Source organism: Alternaria ethzedia (genome assembly GCF_023757985.1).
Source record: "Alternaria ethzedia strain BMP 0044 chromosome Unknown scaffold_10, whole genome shotgun sequence".
In the NCBI taxonomy this organism is placed as follows: domain Eukaryota; kingdom Fungi; phylum Ascomycota; class Dothideomycetes; order Pleosporales; family Pleosporaceae; genus Alternaria; species Alternaria ethzedia.
In genome coordinates this window covers 306036-323331 of record NW_026056203.1, presented here as the reverse complement: position 1 = coordinate 323331, position 17296 = coordinate 306036, and the positions used below count along the sequence as shown (strand labels likewise).

Here is a 17296-nt window from a genome sequence, read left to right as displayed (position 1 = left end):
GCCATAGTGTGATCGTGTGAGGCGACAGGTACCCGCGCCGTGAGGAACCAGGGATCGTCGCTATAGCGTATATTAGAGCCGGCGTCCCTTGCAGTAGACGACTTGGGCCCACGCCGGATAGGAGAGACGGCCACTCACAGCGCAGCGCACCCGTGGCCGCGATGGTAATTTGCCGGGGATCACCAACAGTCGGCCCTTAGCCTATGCCCCTAAAGACGCCTCCAGTTGCCGGCTGGCCCATGCAGCCGTGTGTCCAAAGGCCTAATCACGCTGAAATTATGAAAATCAGAGAGACGCGCCTGGTGTCTCTCACTTCTCGAGTCCTGATTTCCCTGCCCTTACACTGCCCGACTTGGATCTCTCAGGAAGCTCGCGTCGCCAAACCTCGGACCCCGAACATGCCCATTACTGCAGCCAAGCTAAGGTAGCCGACCCATTTGGACAACTGCAGTAGCCATGGCTGTCGCTGCGGCTTCCCGTCCTGCGCCCCATGGACAGCGCTCGCCAACCCTCAGCGATGCGGGCATGATCCTCCCCTCGTTCGAGGCCGATTTCGAGCTCGCTGCCTCTCCGCCCGTTGCTGAGCGCCCGCCCTCGCCGTCCGACCTCTATAGGCACGCAAACTCCAGCCGAGTCAGATTAAGTTCCGCACCGCAGGGCCGGCGCCGCGCCTCGCAACAGACGAAATCCCCGTCCCTATCAGCACAGTCCTCGCGCTCCACGCTGCGCAACATGCCCGACTCAGACGCGCCTACTAAGAGTGTGCCTGCCCGTGACGATGCCCTCGCTTCGTCGCCCACCATCCAGAATGCCCTGAGCCGCCATTCACCCAGCACGTGGCACGGGCAAGATCAGCACAAGATCAGCCCTACTTCCAGCTCCGTGTTCAGCGAGGACTTTGAGCACTGGCCGGGGTTTGACAGCCACGACAACTTTGAGGACAGCGGCGTGGATCTCGAAGAGCAAGAAAAGCGCAACCACCACACCCGGGACAGCGACGCCGGCAACGGCATGGGCAGCGAGCGGTGGCACGAGGACCGCACCAGCGGCAGTGACGACGAAGACGACCCGTACTCGTCGGCTGCGCTGAGTAGGAGGGCAGAGATTATCTTGGCCAATGCGAAGAAGCGGCTGAACGTATGCGCTTCTTGATGCTGCCACACATCGGACGATTGCTAACGGGAACAGGTCATGGAAGGAAACCTTCGTGGTGCGCGAGAGTCACTGGTCGTCTCACCCACGTTCCACTCAAGAAACACATCTTCCGACTTGACCTCGCATATAGCGGCCAGTCGCGACCGAGATCGACGACTGTATGGCGGCATGGGCCCAATTCCTCCGCGCATCAACTCTTATCGCCAGTCACTCCTCACCCCGAACGGTAGCCCCAGCCATGCACGCGGTTTGAGCGAGACATCGGTGCCACTCCCTTTCACGCCTTCCTACTCGTACCTGACCCGGACTACATCCAACAAGCGCGCATCGAGTGCATTCGGTCATACCAGCGGTCCATGGTCGCCTGAAAGCTACGGCCAGGGGCGATTTCCCATCAAAGAGTCCCGAAGTGTGGAACACCTCCGCAACCCGCGCTCAACCTGGAACAGCAGCGAACGCGAGTATGCTGCAAGATCCGCCTCGAGGAGCTCACGATCCCCAACTGCACTGGAGACTCTGCCAGAGGACGAGGACGGACAGAGGGTGCATCGCTCCACATCTGCAGCCAGTGGTCTTCGCGACCAGATGAACGATCTCAAGGGTAGAATCTCTAGTCTGAAGCTCAAGGCGCAAGAAGACCACCTCCGACGGAGAAGTATACAGAGTCTACGCGCACCGAGCCCCTTTACGTCTTCTGACACATGGCATCCAAGAAGCACACCGACAAACGCTGGCTTGGGCATTACGACAGACCCGTACGAAGAACAGGAGCGACCCTTGACCGCCACTACCACCAACTCCCAGAAGCACGGCGAGAAGCTAGTGACGCACTTCAGCAAACTAAATGGGACCAACGGACACGCGTATTCTGTCCAACCATACGACCAGGCCGAGGCTGAATCAAACGATCCAGAAGCGTACGAAGACGAAGTTGCGGACGAGACAGAGGAGTCAGACTTCGTCTCGGTCAACGGAGATGACGTTCCCGACCCGGAGAGTGTATACGAGGACGCCGTCTACGAGATGCCAGCCACTGAGCGACACGAGGACCGTGTAGATGCGTTCGACTACGAGACCTTCTTCTTGCACAGTGCAATGGGCACCTACAGCGTGGAAGATCGCCGATCGAGTACTAGTTCGGGCTCCTCTGCCGCAACTACGCGGCCCGTGACAGCTGTCCAGACAACGGATGAACTCGGCATTGGCGAGAAGAGAGCGTCATTCCATCAGCGCAATCCCAGCGTTGACTCGGTCTCCACCGTAGCCACGTTTGCTACTGCAGCTGAAGAACAAAACGACGATGAAGAGGAGGAGAATGAGCAGATGGATCAGTTCTCTCAGCAGATACTGTCCAACCAGAACCGATCTGTCTCGCGCCCAGGGACACAGAACGGCCTCCTCTCTCTGCGGTCTGATTCAGCAATCAACATGCGACGCGCCAATGGCTCGTCTCCATCGCAGAGGTCACTATCACGTGGCTCGTCTTCGCCTGGAGAGCTCGCCAGCGGACTCCAAACCTCGAGGATATACTCCATCCTCACAGAAGGCTCCCGAGACGAGCCACGCGTGGCACTCAGCGAGGAAGAGACGCAGCTCATCTACGGCCTTGCTGCGAGTATCCAGAACGTGTGCTCCAACCTACAGCACACTTACGGCGATGCCTACGAACGCAAGGCATGGCGACGAAGACTTGACGAAGCCCGCAAAATACTTAATGGCGAGGGCGAGGATGGTGCCGATGACCAATCCTTCTAATGCTCCGCAGTTAGCCCTCGAACTTTCCTTTCTCAGACTTACGGTAATGTCTAACTCGACTGTAGCGGTTTAGCGTCACTCGTTTCCACCTTTTACGAGCTTACTCCCTATCATGTGTAATTTGGGACATACCCGACTTTCTTTTCGATTTCACCATTCCCTTTGCTTTGGCAGATTTGCAGTGTCTTTTTGCAGGAGGTCACGACTTTGGAACTATAGATAATTTCTCTTATGTGTATTGATACCCGGGAGGCAGCGGCGGGGTCACAGGACTCCGGTGTATGTGGACACGTTTTTTGTTCACGCGTTTGCAAGTACTTCTTAGCTCTAGAATCTAACATGCCCATCATCCATGTACGTAGGGCTGCGAGAACCAATCTACCGATCTACCAACCCAGCACGTTGGGCCTGACCGAGTGTCAAAGTCATGCCAGCGCCCGTGTCTAGAAAGCCGTCAGAAGACGGTGGAACGACGGGGTGGAGTCGGCGCGAGATTTACCCCTCCCGAGGCTGTCACGAACCTAGATCCATGGGAGGATTGCCTCCAAGTTTGGGGAGAGCGCCCCACCAAACACCGTCACGAAGCCATTGCGTGCATGCAAAATACAGTCTGCTGTGCGTTGTTCATGTACCATCGTGGACAACGAGGAGCGACGGCAGGCCTAATGCACGTCTGCGACGCGTGCAGGTTTGCCGCGCTCAGCGATGGAGCGCGATGTGTGCCGGCAGCGCGCTACGATTGGATCGCGCACGGCAACGCTGGACTGGCGGTGTAGGAGTCGGCCGTGGTAACCACTGCAACTGAAGGCTGCCAACAGCACGGATACCCACTAGAGCCTCCGCAATTGGCCCACCGCGGCGTGGCTGGGGGCGTGCTAGACAGAGAGGGATGGTTCCGGACGGCCATGCGCTGAACTGAAGCACAACATTGAATTATCCACAAGACAGGCTCATGCAATGCGCCCGGCTCTAACCCTAAAATTTTGCCCAGCGGAATAACTCCAACCTGCCGCCCGCATCGCGCATCGACGTTTCCCTGCGTCTGATCGCATCGACACATCTCACGATAGCTGGGCCAACCCTCTGCTCAGCACCCGCCGCCGCCCACAGCTCCGGCCGCATACCCCTCGACTCACACCCCTCATTTTTCGACATCTCGCCTGCGGCTGGTCCGGGCGCGTGTGTGACGAAGGTGGATGAAACGAACCGCAAGCTCCAACCGGCTTGGTGCGCGCAACGACTAAAGCCTATTCGACCCCGATAACGATTGGCGTTGCGGAAACACATCCATACACACCACACAGTCCTTGTGACCACTCGCGACGCCTGCTCCCCTGCTTTCGCCTCTGACGCTCACTGAATCTGAATCTGCGCGGCGCCCGTCTCCTGCATACTCCGTGCACTCTGTACCTGCTGCGACCGCGACTGTCTTATTCGACCTGTGCCGATCGCCGCGTCTTGGAGTTCTAATATTTGGCCCGTGTAATCTGCGACGGATTGCATCACCATCGTCACCTGTTGAGGGCCGCGCTCCTGCCCTCGTGTACTACTAGAGCTCGCCGCATCGAGACCCTGCAGCAGCAGACCAGGACCGCGAAGGAAGTCACGCTGCACCAGCCCGCCCCCGTACCGTATACGAAAGCACCTGCCGCCCGCGCAATTGCAACCTCGCCGCTCCACGCTCGCGGTTTCGCACGAGCGCTCATGTGCCTACCTCCGCCCTGCTCCTTCTATTTGCGCGTCTCACACTCGCACAATGTCTCCTGTCAGCTCTCGTCGCGCCGTCGCCGCCGCGCCATCTGCGAGACCAAGGACCCTGCCGCTTTCGAGGACTGGATCGGCTGAACGGGGTTGGGACAGAAAGAGTCGGAATATGCAATCCGAGGATGTTTGCAGCTACACCGCCGGAAACACATCAGCATGGGAGTCTGAGAATGACTGGCCCATTGCTGAGTTGATAGCGGACATGTACCAGGCGCTGGATCGGCTGGAATGCCCCAGTGCTGGTCACAAGAGTTCGAGTAGAGGTTTTATCTCGGTACGACGACACTGCTTTGTTTGGTCTCTTGTCCATGTTTGGTGCACGATTACCCACACTCCTTGCCAACTGCTTTCCGCATTGTTTAATTCCTGGTTCAACTTCTAACAACTACTCAGCGGCCTAATCCCATGACCCAGTGGTCGCGGTTTCCTCCATCAACCCTCGAATCCTCCCCGGAGTCATGGAGTCCAGCCCCACGAAGCTATGGATCCCCACCACCCTCATACGATGAATCTATTGCAGACATGCCCCCAGACTATACATCCACCGATGCGCTAGCCTATGCAAAAACGCCTGATTACTTACCATTTCCTTCTTTCCGCGCATCATCACGTTCTAGTGTTCGAAATGGTTTGCGCAAACGCAATGCTTCGTCTCCAACAACTTCATTCTTCCTTGATGTGAAATCTCCATATGTGGACATCGATTTTGGCTACAGTGAGACAGGCATCAAATCGCACGCGAAGAAGAAGGCCAAGGCAGCGGCCAAGGCTAAACCTGCAGCTGCAGCTACACCAGCAGACGACGGCAAGAAGGATGAGGAAGCCGCTGGTGGTGGCGATGGTGGGGGTGACCCGCCTGCAGATAGCGGGGCTGGAGGCGATGGTGGCGACGGGGATAAGGGGAAGAAGAAGACCAAGAAGGAGAAGGAGGAAGAGGAGCGCTTGAAGAAAGAGGAGGAGGAGCGTTTGCAAAAGGAGGAGGAAGAGCGCCTGCAGAAGGAGGAAGAGGAGCGGTTGGCGAAAGAGGAGGAAGAGCGTCTGGCAAAGGAGGCTGAAGAAGAGGCCGAGCGCAAGAAGAAGGAAGAGGAAGAAGCGGCTGCTGCAGCCGCAGCGAAACCATCGATACTAAACGCTACAGCTGGCTTGAGTTGGGGAAAGGAGCCAGCAGCAGATGACTGGGCCTCGTTTGGTGCGGCCGCTCCCGGCAAGAAGAAGAAGGGCAAAAAGGGGAAGGTGTGTCATTTCGGCTTTTTAGTTACACATAGCAGCACGCTAACTCACGATAGACGGCCGAGCCCGCACCCCCGCCTCCTCCTGAACCTCCAGCGGAACCGCCGACAACATTCGACGATATTAACCTGGACGAAGCAAGTGCGCCAAAGATTGACATGAATTTCAGTGATACGGGCGCATCAAAATCTGGATTTGGACTTCCCGGGCTTGGCAACTGGACCTCCGGCTGGGGCTCATCGAACAAAGACGCGACGGCAGAAGGCGACAACCCTTGGGGCTCAGATAAAAAGAAGAAGGAGGAAGGATTCGATTTCGATTTTGACGCGTTCAAGAGTCCCCCGGCTGAGGAAAAACCTGCTGATGATGATGGCTGGGGCGGTTTACTCGCTTCCAAGACCAAGAAGAAGAGTAAGAAAGGGGCTCTGATTGACGACAGTGTGCCAGAGGTACCTCCACCGCCGCCAGAGCCCGAGAAGAAAGAGGAAGACGATTCATGGGGTGCATTCAGCTTTGGCGCCACCAAGGACAAGAAGAAAAAGAAGAAGGGCGCAATTGAAGAAGAGCCCCCGCCACCTGAACCAGAACCAGAACCTGTCGTCGAGGCTGAGCCATCGCCTGCCAAAGAGGAGGACCCATGGGGTGGTGGTTGGGGAGCAGCAGCAGCTGCTGGCACCAAGAAGAAGAAAGGTAAGAAGGGAGCCAAGGAAGAACCTCCACCTCCAGAACCGGAAGCCGAACCTGAACCGGTACCTGAACCAGAGCCAGAGCCGGAGCCCCCGAAAGAACCAGAGCCAGTCGTGGATCCGTACGCAGGACTCAGCAAGTCGCAGGCGAAGAAGCTCAAAACCAAGTTGGACAAAGAGGCTAAGGAGAAGGCGGAAGAAGATGCCAAGCGCGCGAAAGAGGAGGAGGAGGCTGCTGAGATCAGGCGACAGGAAGAGGAAGAGGCAGAACGGATACGTTTAGAAGAGGAGGAAGCCGAGCTGAAGAAGATGGAGGAAGAGGAAGCCGCCGCTGCTGCTGCTGAAGCCGAGAAGGCTAAGCAGAAAGACGACACCTGGGGCGATTGGGGTGGTGCAGCTCCGACAACTACCAAGAAGAAGAAGAAGGGCAAGAAAGGTGCAGAGGAAGAGATTCCGCCACCGCCACCACCCCCTCCTGAGCCTGAAGCTGAGCCTGAGCCCGCCCCGGCTGAGGACAGACCAGTTGATCCGTGGGATGATTGGGGCTCAACGCCCCCTGCTGCTGTCAAGAAAATGAAGAAGAGCAAGAAGGGTGTGCTTATCGAACCTGTCGTCGAAGAGCCGCCGCCACCACCGGAACCTGAGCCTGAGCCAGCACAAGAGGACGAGAAGGGCACCGACTGGGGCCTGAGTTCGATATGGGGCGGAGGAAAGAAGAAGAAGAAGAGCAGTAAATCCGTCGAACTGGACTCGCTTCCCGCACCTAGCCCAGAGCCCATCATCGAAGAACTCGCTTCCGTTCACCAGCCCGAAGACGTCGAAGAGCCCAAGGAAGACGAATCCGACGATTGGGGCGCGCCATCTTGGAGCAAGAAGAAGAACAAGGACCCAAAGAAGGATGCGCCAGAAGAAGTTATCGAGGATACCAGTACACCCGTTCAGAAACCCGACGAGGATGATCCTTGGGGAAGCGCAGCCTTCAACATCGGCAAGAAGTCAAAGAAGAGCAAGAAGGGCCTAGTTCCTCCGAACGTGCCGACACCGCCGGGAGAATTCGAGTCAGAGTTTCCGGCGCCGAAAGAAATCGAAGCACCTCCCCCAGCTGAAGATGAAGACATCTGGGGTGCTCCTGCTACTGTCACCAAGAAGAAGAAGAGTAAGACTGTCAGTAGTCTGCTCAGCAAATTCGAACCCGAAAGCTCTCCGCCAAAGTCGACAAACGACACTTTCGAGGATCTTATCTCGCTCGACGACCCACCGCCACCGCCTCCTGAGCCAGAACCAGTAGTGGAAGAAGCTCCAGCGCCAGTCGAGGAGAAGAAGAAGAGCAAGAAAGAGAAAGAGACGAAGTCGAGCAGCATCTGGGGCTCTCTCGGCGGCTCAAAGAAGCCGAAGAACGAAACGCCTACAGAGAAAAGAGTGCGAGAGAGGAAGGAGAGGAAGGAACGAGAAGAGCAGGAGCGCTTGGAGAAGGAGGCTGCTGAGAAAGAAGAGGAAGAGCGCCTGGCCCGCGAAGCTGAAGAGGCGGCGGCTGAACAGGCGCGTATTGAGGCCGAAGAAGCTGAGGCGGCACGTATATTAGCAGAGGAAGAGGAAGAGAAAAAGAGGAAAGAAGAGGAGTCAGCAGCCTCAAAACTGGCGGGTTGGGGCGCCAGCATTTGGGGCGCTTCAAAGAAGAAGACGGAAACCCCAAGGGAGAGAAGAGCCCGCGAGAAGAAAGAGGAGGAAGAACGCCTGGCGAAAGAAGCTGCCGAGCAAGCAGAGAAGGAGCGTCTCGAGCAAGAAGAACAGGAACGTCTTCAGCGCGAAGAAGAGGAGCGTCTAGAACAGGAACGCCTCGAGCGTGAAGAGCAGGAGCGTATTGAGGCAGAAGAAGCTGAGCGTGCTGCTGAAGAAGAAAGACTCCGCATCGAAGCCGAGGAGGCTGAGAGAGCTCGCATAGCTGCAGAAGAGGAAGAAGCGCGTCGCATAGCTGAGGAAGAAGCTAAAGCAAGTTCCGGATGGGGCATGTTTGGCTTAGGGAAGAAGAAGGAGTCGAGCAAGGCGAAGCGTGAGCGAGAGGCCAAGGAGAAGAAGGCGGCTGAAGAAAAAGAACGGCTTGAGCGTGAAGCCAGAGAAGCTGCTGAAGCTGAAGCAGCTGCCGCCGCCGAGGCCGAAGCCGCTGAAGCCGCCGAGGCGGAGAGGGTTGCAAAGGAGGCGGAAGAGGCCGAGTTTGCTCGTATTGCTGCTGAGCAGGATATGGTACTTGAGCCTGAGCCAGCCCCGAAAGAAAAGAAGAAGAAAAAGAAGAGAGGCGTTGTTGAAGAACTTCCACCGCCTCCGCCGCCCCCACCCGCCGAGCCTACGAATGACGACGAACTGTTCGATCTGATCAAGGATGAAGACGCAGGTGACCTCTTGGCCGAGCTTGAGAAGCCTACCAGGAAGGAAGAGAAGGAAGCAGCTAGCGGTTGGGGCAGTGCCTGGGGTATCTCTCTACGCAAGACTAAGCCTGAACAGCCAAAGCCCAGCATCTGGGATGAACCAGAACCCGAGCCTGAGCCGGAGCCAGAACCCGAGGTTGAGGAACCCGAGCCGGAACCCGAACCAGAAGCTGAACCAGAGCCCGAGCCTGAGCCTGAGCCAGAACCAGAGCCTGTCAAACTCACCCCCAAGGAAGAGCGAAGACTCAAAAAGTCCAAGAAGCATCGGCATGTGGAGCCAGAGCCAGAGCCAGAGCCGGAACCAGCCCCAGAGCCAGAGGTTGAAGAGGCCCCTCCAGAGCCAGAACCGGAGCCAGAACCGGAGGTGGTCGTCGTTGAAAAGCCCAAGAAGAAGCTGTCCTCCAAAGAAAAGAAGAAGCTGGAAGAGGAGAAGCTCAAGGAGGAGAAACGGCTGAAGAAGTTAAAGAAGGCTGGGAAGTTAGTCGAAGCTCCTATTGTGATTCCTGAACCCGATCCAGAGCCTGAAGTACCTGCTGAGAGATCCCCTCCTGCACCTGGTGCATTCCCTGACGACGAGGGCGATACGATGGACTTCCATGATGCAGAGGATGCAGCGCCGCCAGAAGAGCCTGAACCAGAGCCAGAGCCAGAGCCAGCCGCCGAACCGGAACCTGAGCCTGAACCAGCACCAGTGCCTGGACCTTCTATTCTTTCGGAGCTGAAGAAGTTGAAGAAGACCAAGAAGAGCAGCAAATCGAGAGGGTTTAGTTTCGACGACCCGCCGCCGCCGCCTCCCGAGCCAGAACCAATCGTCGAGGAACCTGAGCCTGAGCCTGAGCCAGAGCCGGAAGCTGAACCTGAGCCTGAACCCGAAGCTGAACCAGAACCGGAACCAGAACCAGAGCCAGAGCCAGTTAAACTCACCCCCAAGGAGGAGCGGAGACTCAAGAAGTCCAAGAAGAGTAGCAAGACAAGGACACGTCAGCCAGAACCTGAACCTGAACCTGAGCCAGAACCCATTATCGAAGAAGCGCCTGAAGAAGCAGACCCTGACATGGACGACGACGAGGAAGCTCCCGAAAAACTTCCTACACCACCTCCAGAAGTTGCGCCTGAGCCCCCGTCGGAATCTCCAAGAAAAGAGCGTGTCAAGCTAGGTCGCAGCGCTACCACGGCCGCTGGAGGATGGGGCTTATTTGGTGCGGCCAAGACTAAGACCAGAAGGGTGTCTGGTGGTGAAGACGGCGCCGGCCTTCCCGATCGCACAAAGTCTGTACGAACGTCGTCCACTCGGGACAATGACATCAAGTCACGTTCATCAGGCTCGGACAAGGTGCACTCATCCAAGCCAACGGTTTCACGGTCCAAGACGGCCCGCGCTGGTACTGGGCTAGGTGCCATGTTTGGTGTTGCTCCGCCCCCGCCTTCACGATCAAAGTCACATCGCACACCCAAGACAACGTCGCGCCGACCCTCAATCGACCAGGACGCTGCTATGATGTCGCCGCCACAGACAGACACTGATGCGAGGGTCTCTTCAAAGGCCGCCAAGGTCATGGGCATGAAAAGCTCGTCGCGCAGGACCAGCACTCGGGACGCCAGAGATAAGGGCTTCCGTCGAGGTGAGCCGTTCCCCGCTAAGCACGATGCGCCTGTCATTGGCCGGCGCAGCCGTAAGCAAACATTCGGAGCTAACCCTATGGCAGCTGTTCCAGACCCGTATCCTATTGACGACGACCAAGATCTTGACGATGAGTCTCCTCCCCCAGCTTCCCGTCCAGAGCCATCGCGTCGCAAGTCCAAGCGCGACTCCGCGCAACCCCTTGAACCCTTGACTGCACCGCCTAGCGCTGACGATCCCATCGTCGTCGACCCCATGGACATGGACCCTGCCCCAGCTGAGGCTGAGCGGCCCCGCCGCGAACGTGAGCGGGAGCGACCTCGTCGTGCGCGCGGCAACTCGGATGCCATGGGCACGCTTGCTGGTGTCGCAGGTACTGCTGCTGCTGTGAAGGGCTTCAAGGGAATGTTTGGCCTCGGTCGCAAGAAGGCTGCGCCGGAAGAGGCACCCCGCGAGCGCCGCCGGACCGCCTACGAGACCGAAGACGAGCGCAGACATCGCAAGCGATCGACAACCCGCGGAGGCGCAACAGAGGATGAGGCGAAGCGGCTGCGACACGAGCGCCGCAGTCTGCGCCATCCGCCTCCTGAAGACGTTATGATGTCAGGCGCAAATGGCACCCCCGAGGACTACGATGCTGAGCGAGAGGCTCGACGAGCTGAGCGTAGATCCAAACGCGATGGAGACAAAGGAGCCCGACGTGCTGAGCTCGAAGAGGCAGAGGCCAAGGCAGAGCGCCGTCGCGAACGTGAGCGCGAGAACGAGCGTGCGACTCTTGCGGAGAAGAAGGCCCGCCAGATGGCTGAGTTGGAGCGTCGCAACCAGGAGGCCGAGGAACAACTGCGTCGCATGGCCGAGAAGGAGGAGCGGAAGAAGGCACGAGGCGAGCGCAAACCACCCTCCGACGAACGTGAGCGCGAGAAGCGTTCTTCGCGCCGCAAAGACAAGGACCGCGAAGAGCCCCGCCCAAAGACCGAACGCCGTCGAACAGTGCACGTGGACGAAGACGCAGAACGTCGCCGTCGTCACGAAGAGCGCCGTGCCGCCAGACGCAACTCCGAATACCCCGTCGCAGCCAGCGGCGAGCCCATCACCGACTACTTCGACGAGCGCAACGGCGGGGCCCGCAAACACCGCAGTTCGCGCCAGGCCCGCGACGAGGAAGAAAACATGCCGTACAGCAACAACAAGAGCGGCGACAAGACCTCGTCGTGGGTGGAATCCCTCTCCAACGAGCCACCCCTCCCTCCCCCCATCTCCGAAACCGTCCTCGACCCCGCCCCCGGCGCGCGCGAGACCCCCGAGGAAGACGAGGAAACCTTCTCCCAAGACGAAGACATCCGCCTGCGCATCGCCGGCCGCAAGGGACCCAAGCGCGATAAAGAACGTGCTGAGCGCCGCAAGGCAGAGGACAAGGAACGCGATCGCGATAGGACGCACAAGCACAGTCGCCGGGCTACACACTACGAAGGCATGAAGACGGTTGATGACGACAGAGAGCGGAAGAGGGCGTCCCGCCGCACAAGCTACGTGCCTGCGTATGAAGAGCCGCCTGTGCGCACCTGGGATGGCAGACCGGCTGTTGATGGCGGTGCCCCGGCTGTCAAGCGGGGAAGCTGGTTTAAGAAGATGTTTTAGACCGCGCCCTCCTACTCTTCTCTTCTTGCTCACAAATTTTTGGTTAACGATGGACTTTTTGGTTTACGATGTAATATGGGTTTTACGAAAGATTATCTTGGATGTGTATATGTTTTGGAATGTTTTGGGACGTTTTGGAAGATTTGGATTTTGGGATGACAGCGAAGCGACAGCGTGGTTTGGATCTCTTGCTTGATTAGCATTGCGTGGCGCTTTTTGATTCGTTCTCTCGATCTTTTCTTGTCTACTTTACTTACTTTACTTTACTTCATGAGAACTACTTTTACCTTCTTCATTGCTTCCTTCTATCTATCTTCTTCTTTTCTTTTGGCACCTTTCAGCGACGCTACCTTTCTGTGATATCCTGGGTTAGGTTTCTGTGGGTATTCACTGGACAGGAGGCGGATGGGATGTGTAGGAAAGTCAGATAGATACCCCCTCTCTTTTAGTAGTTCTTCAATACTAGCAATCGTTGCAGCTGCATATCAACCCTGCTAGTGTACATGTGAGTTTTCGGTTCTTTTAGGTATCATGCAAGTTATAATCTGCATTGTTTGATCGTCGTTTGGTATATCAGATACTGCTTTAACACCCAGCCATGACGCCTATCGCCAAAACCATGCTAGTTCCTCTCGGATGCTATAAACTACTCGTGCCTCCCATCTTCCTAAACATGCTTCCCACCCCTCACCCATCCATCTGTACAATAGTGAAACGGCCATTATAGGCCCATTTGTCACAGCTGCACCACGGCCCCCTCAACGCCTTCCTGAGTCTCCATATCATCGTCGTCCTCATCATCTTCCAGATCCTCATCTTCCTCCTCAAACCCAGTCTCCATCTTAAGCGTCTTGAGCCTGTCTTTCATCTCGTCTTTTTTGTCTGCCTGCCATCGCGCCAGCGCTGCTGCAGAGTGTACTTTGAAGCCGAAAACACGGGGCTCGTACCGCCGTTGCGATTTCGGTGGCAGCATCGCAGGGTAGACTTGGAAGAGGATGTTATGGAAGGAAGTGCCGAAGTAGGCGCCGTCGATTACGGCATGGCGGGAGGATTTGGGGTTGTAGAGGTCTTCGCAGCGGGCGCAGTAGAGTTTTACGGGGGAGGCGTTGGGGACGTCGGATTGACCCATGGGGAGGAGGGGTTGCGATTCGCACATTACGCGGGGGCATTTGCCAAAGTCTGACTTCTTGAACTTCTCAAGCTGGGTGGTGTGTTAGTTGTGGGCGCGAGGCATAGGGTATGAGCGCCTGACGTACCATCTTGGCAAGGCCCCTGGTCGTGACGATGTATCGTGCGTGGACGAGTCCGTAGAGATGCCGTGCCGACTTCTCGATCTGTTCCCGCATATCATCGTCGCAGTCGAAGTCGAACACGTCCGTGACGAGATCGAGGGCGTATTGGTAGTACTGAACTTCGGTGTTCAGGCCTGTTAGGTTGAAGCGATCGGTGAGGTATTCTTCGTCAATCTCGCAGAAGTATTCGTTCCCTCGAGAGGATATGAACTACTTGTTTGTTAGCCTGCGTTGAGACAAATAGCTGCATCTGCTCTTCTACGCTGTCGTGATCTTCCCACCAGTCGGACCACCACTCGCTCTGCATGAGCATGAGCGGGCCCCATTTGGCCGAGAAGATAGTGTAGTCTTCATCCACTTCGAATGAATGGGGGCACCTCAGCGTGGAGATATAGCCGTCTTCGCCGCAGTCACCGCTGGCGCATGGTCAGATGCGGCCTGCAATGAAGGGTTGGCAGAGCATACCACGCCATGAGGTACCTATAGTTCCATCCCGACGCCCCCAAGGTTTGTAGAGACATGACCAGCGATCAAAGAATACCGGTGTTGGTAATGTATGGAGTGCAGGTACTCACCCAGTCTCGCCAGTAGCTTGTGTAGTCGCTGTCCGTGTCGCTGTTGAAGTCGTCCATGTTTGCGCTTGCTCTCGGCGACGATGTCCGAGGGGGTTAGGGCGTCCGTATGTCTTGTTTGTAGGCTGCGACCACCGGCGGGGTGGGGCGGTGCGATCAGGCGCAAGCTCGGGTCGGGACGCGGTTGCGGAGTGAATTGCGCGCCCACCTAGTGGGATGGCAGTCGTCGCATCCCACCTCCACTGCTTGTTTCTCCGCTCCGGGCGCGCTAGTCGCTTGGGCCGCGTCCCATCAACATGACAACCCCAGACTTCCCCACCAACCCTGTCTACTGAGTCGCTAACCATCTGTGCCAGTATCTGCGTACAGTAGACGGTCTCGACTTCAGGACCCGTTCCGGAAGAGGTTCCTGTGCCCCGACCATGTTACGGGGCAGGTACGTGCACGTGAATTGCCTCAAGATTGATTGGACAAAGTCAATCAATATCTTACAACATTTCGTACACCGATGTCACTTGCTTAGAGTTTGATGTACGACGCCAGTAATCGTCTTACATCAATGCGTATATATTTATCTTACTTGTCATTAGGCTAAAATATTAACTGTTCCAAGGTTCCGCTGCTATTTCTTCGCATTCCATACCGTCTGTTTGTTAGCCAACAACTCTATCTCCTCGTTATATAGCTTGCCTGTGATTCTTTGCCCTTATATTGCGGATGATTTGTTTCGGTCGAGTTAGTCCACAAGTTCAGAACAGATATTCATGATCAATTATTCTCTCCCTAGTCGCGTTTACCAACGAGAGCCATCTTATATCCCCCCTCACATCAATTCACACTGGGGACTAGTGTCTTGCCAACCACCTTATCATCACGACTTGCGCGATGTGTGCCGCCGCAAGCGCTCTTCAGCCTATCTCTAGGTTCTGCTCCCAGCTATCTACCATAGTCGAGTACATGCCTACCCTTGCTGTTTATGGTAGACTAGACTCTACCATCGACACAAACCGTCTGTTCAGAGATACCGAAGCGCGGTTCCCGGAAAGATGGAGGAAGAATGGATGGTACCTTTCCACTGTGAGTACCGTCTTTTCGGGAGAGAGTTCAAAGTTGACTTTGCGCGTATCTGACAGACAGCGGCACTTATCGCCAGCGGCCAACCGGGTCTGATAGGTCCTCTCTACAACTACATCATCTCACAGCCGTCATATCAGACGTCTGCGGAGAGACAACGTCTCGTACGGCGCATGAGAGAAGCCATGATCAAATGCATTATTCTCAACGGCATTCCCATCGTCATGGAAGCTTTTGTGTCTCTTGCGAAGCAAGAAAAGCCCGAAGATCAGGATCGCAGTTTCACTCGCGAGAATTGGCAAGCTGATGAAGCTAACCACAAGCGCGGTCTCTCTGTTCTTGAAACGCTTTATGGCGATGATAATGAGAAAATCTGGGCATCATTCGGTTCACACAAGGACATACGTGAGTGCCCTGCGACTCTCCGCTGCTCTCCATCTAGAGGCTAATGCGCCATGTAGCATGGCTCTCGACCGACATATCTTATGGTCTGTTCCTGGCCGATCACAAAACTCTCGACATCATCGAATCTGAGCTCGTTATCTTGCCTGCGATAATGTGCCAAGGCCTCGTTCCTTCAACGAAATGGCATCTACGTGGGTGTCTGCGAGTCGGTTGCACACGCGAGGAAGTGGAATGCATACAACAGGTTATTGAACATATCGCAAAGACATGTGGGAAACGACTGCAAGGTCTGCCGAGAGTTTCAGATATACCTGACGATGATATTCGAAGAGTTGAAAGTGTCAAGGAGCCTTGAAGGTATCTGGAAATGTGTTGATACACAGGCTGTATCGTACTGTCAGACTATCATGCGACCAGGCTAGCTCTCGATGTATTAGCAGCATGGCGTTTGACGTCACTTGAGAGCATAGTGTAGTAGATCTTGCTCGCGCTTCACAACTAATCGAGAGAAAACTGGACATGAGGAAGTACACGTAAAATTGGTATCAAAAGCATATCTATCTCAAACCTTCGCCACCGTTGTCAAGTACTGCTGACTATGCGGATAGTCGATATACCCCTTCGGTGTCTTTGGAGTGTAGAAAACAGAGCGGTCGTACTTGACCAGTGGTACGCTCTCCTTGACGCGGAAAACCAGATCGGGGTTGGCCACGAAATATCTCCCGAACGCAATGATAACGTCGTAGTCCTTGTACGTCTCATCAACAGTTTGCTTCGCTGAGTCGGGTAGGAAGCCACCTGCAAGCATGACGGGACTTGCGTTGCCCCATTGCTCAACCATCCATTGTACGGTCTTCTGGCCTCCGCATTCAGAGTCGTCATTGCCGGTGATGCGGGCTTCGATCAGGTGGAGATAAGCCAGACCCAGTTTCTTCAGCTCTTCAGTGAGGTATTCGAAAGTCGGCTCGGGCTCGTCCATTAGCATGCCGTTGAAGTCGCTGTAAGGGCTGAGGCGCATTGCTGTTCTTTGAACACCAACGGCAGCGATGACGGCTTTGGTGACTTCAAGATGGAACCGGGCGCGTTGTTCAATACTTCCTCCCCAGCTATCGGTCCGTTGGTTACAAGTCGTCTGGAGGAACTGATCCGGCAGGTATCCATTAGCACCATGAATCTCGACACCGTCAAAACCCGCAGCGATGGCGTTCTTGGCTGCATTCGCATAGTCTGCTATGGTTTCCCAGATCATCTCCTCTGTCATCTCTACTGGTGTTCGGTCTTGGGGTGTGATGGGCACAGCGCTGGATGACACCAACGTGATGCCTTCTGCGTCCAGCGCATCTTTCTTTGCGGCTCGGCCTTGATGCCAAAGTTGGCAGTAAATTGCACATCCTTTGGCATGTACTGCCGACGTGATGTCTTTCCAGGAAGTGATGTGGTCTTCTTGCCAGATTCCGGGAGCATTTTGGGCGCCGATGGCGTTCCTGGAGATGATGGTTGCTTCGCTGACAATAAGGGTGCCTGGTACACATGCTCGTTGCTCATAATACTCTGCGATACTTGGTCAATATCGGCCCTTCGTTGTGACGGTGTTCAAGGTACCTTTGTTCATGAGCGTCGCCTTGTAGTCGTCGCCCATGCGATACCGGGTCAACGGTGCCATTGCGACACGATGACCTAA

The 17296-nt window shown here is 56.0% G+C and overlaps 4 protein-coding genes across 4 annotated transcripts; 2 read left to right on the top strand and 2 right to left on the bottom strand.

Moving 5' to 3' along the window:
• Positions 1 to 456: 456 nt before the first annotated feature.
• Positions 457 to 2910, top strand: J4E87_005015 (uncharacterized protein; the record flags this gene model as incomplete). Its single annotated transcript, XM_049376632.1, has 2 exons — positions 457 to 1137; positions 1189 to 2910. The coding sequence occupies 2 exons, from the start codon at positions 457 to 459 to the stop codon at positions 2908 to 2910; spliced, it is 2403 nt and encodes an 800-aa protein (XP_049233488.1).
• A 1756-nt stretch (positions 2911 to 4666) lies between these two features.
• Positions 4667 to 12272, top strand: J4E87_005014 (uncharacterized protein; the record flags this gene model as incomplete). Its single annotated transcript, XM_049376631.1, has 4 exons — positions 4667 to 4675; positions 4872 to 4948; positions 5391 to 5907; positions 5961 to 12272. The coding sequence occupies 4 exons, from the start codon at positions 4667 to 4669 to the stop codon at positions 12270 to 12272; spliced, it is 6915 nt and encodes a 2304-aa protein (XP_049233487.1).
• A 736-nt stretch (positions 12273 to 13008) lies between these two features.
• Positions 13009 to 14196, bottom strand: CKB2 (casein kinase 2 regulatory subunit; the record flags this gene model as incomplete). Its single annotated transcript, XM_049376630.1, has 3 exons — positions 13009 to 13473; positions 13529 to 13774; positions 14140 to 14196. 3 exons carry the CDS (start codon positions 14194 to 14196, stop codon positions 13009 to 13011), a joined length of 768 nt encoding a protein of 255 aa, XP_049233486.1.
• Positions 14197 to 16177: 1981 nt separating this feature from the next.
• Positions 16178 to 17278, bottom strand: J4E87_005012 (uncharacterized protein; the record flags this gene model as incomplete). Its single annotated transcript, XM_049376629.1, has 2 exons — positions 16178 to 17166; positions 17218 to 17278. 2 exons carry the CDS (start codon positions 17276 to 17278, stop codon positions 16178 to 16180), a joined length of 1050 nt encoding a protein of 349 aa, XP_049233485.1.
• Between the last annotated feature and the right edge of the window lie 18 nt (positions 17279 to 17296).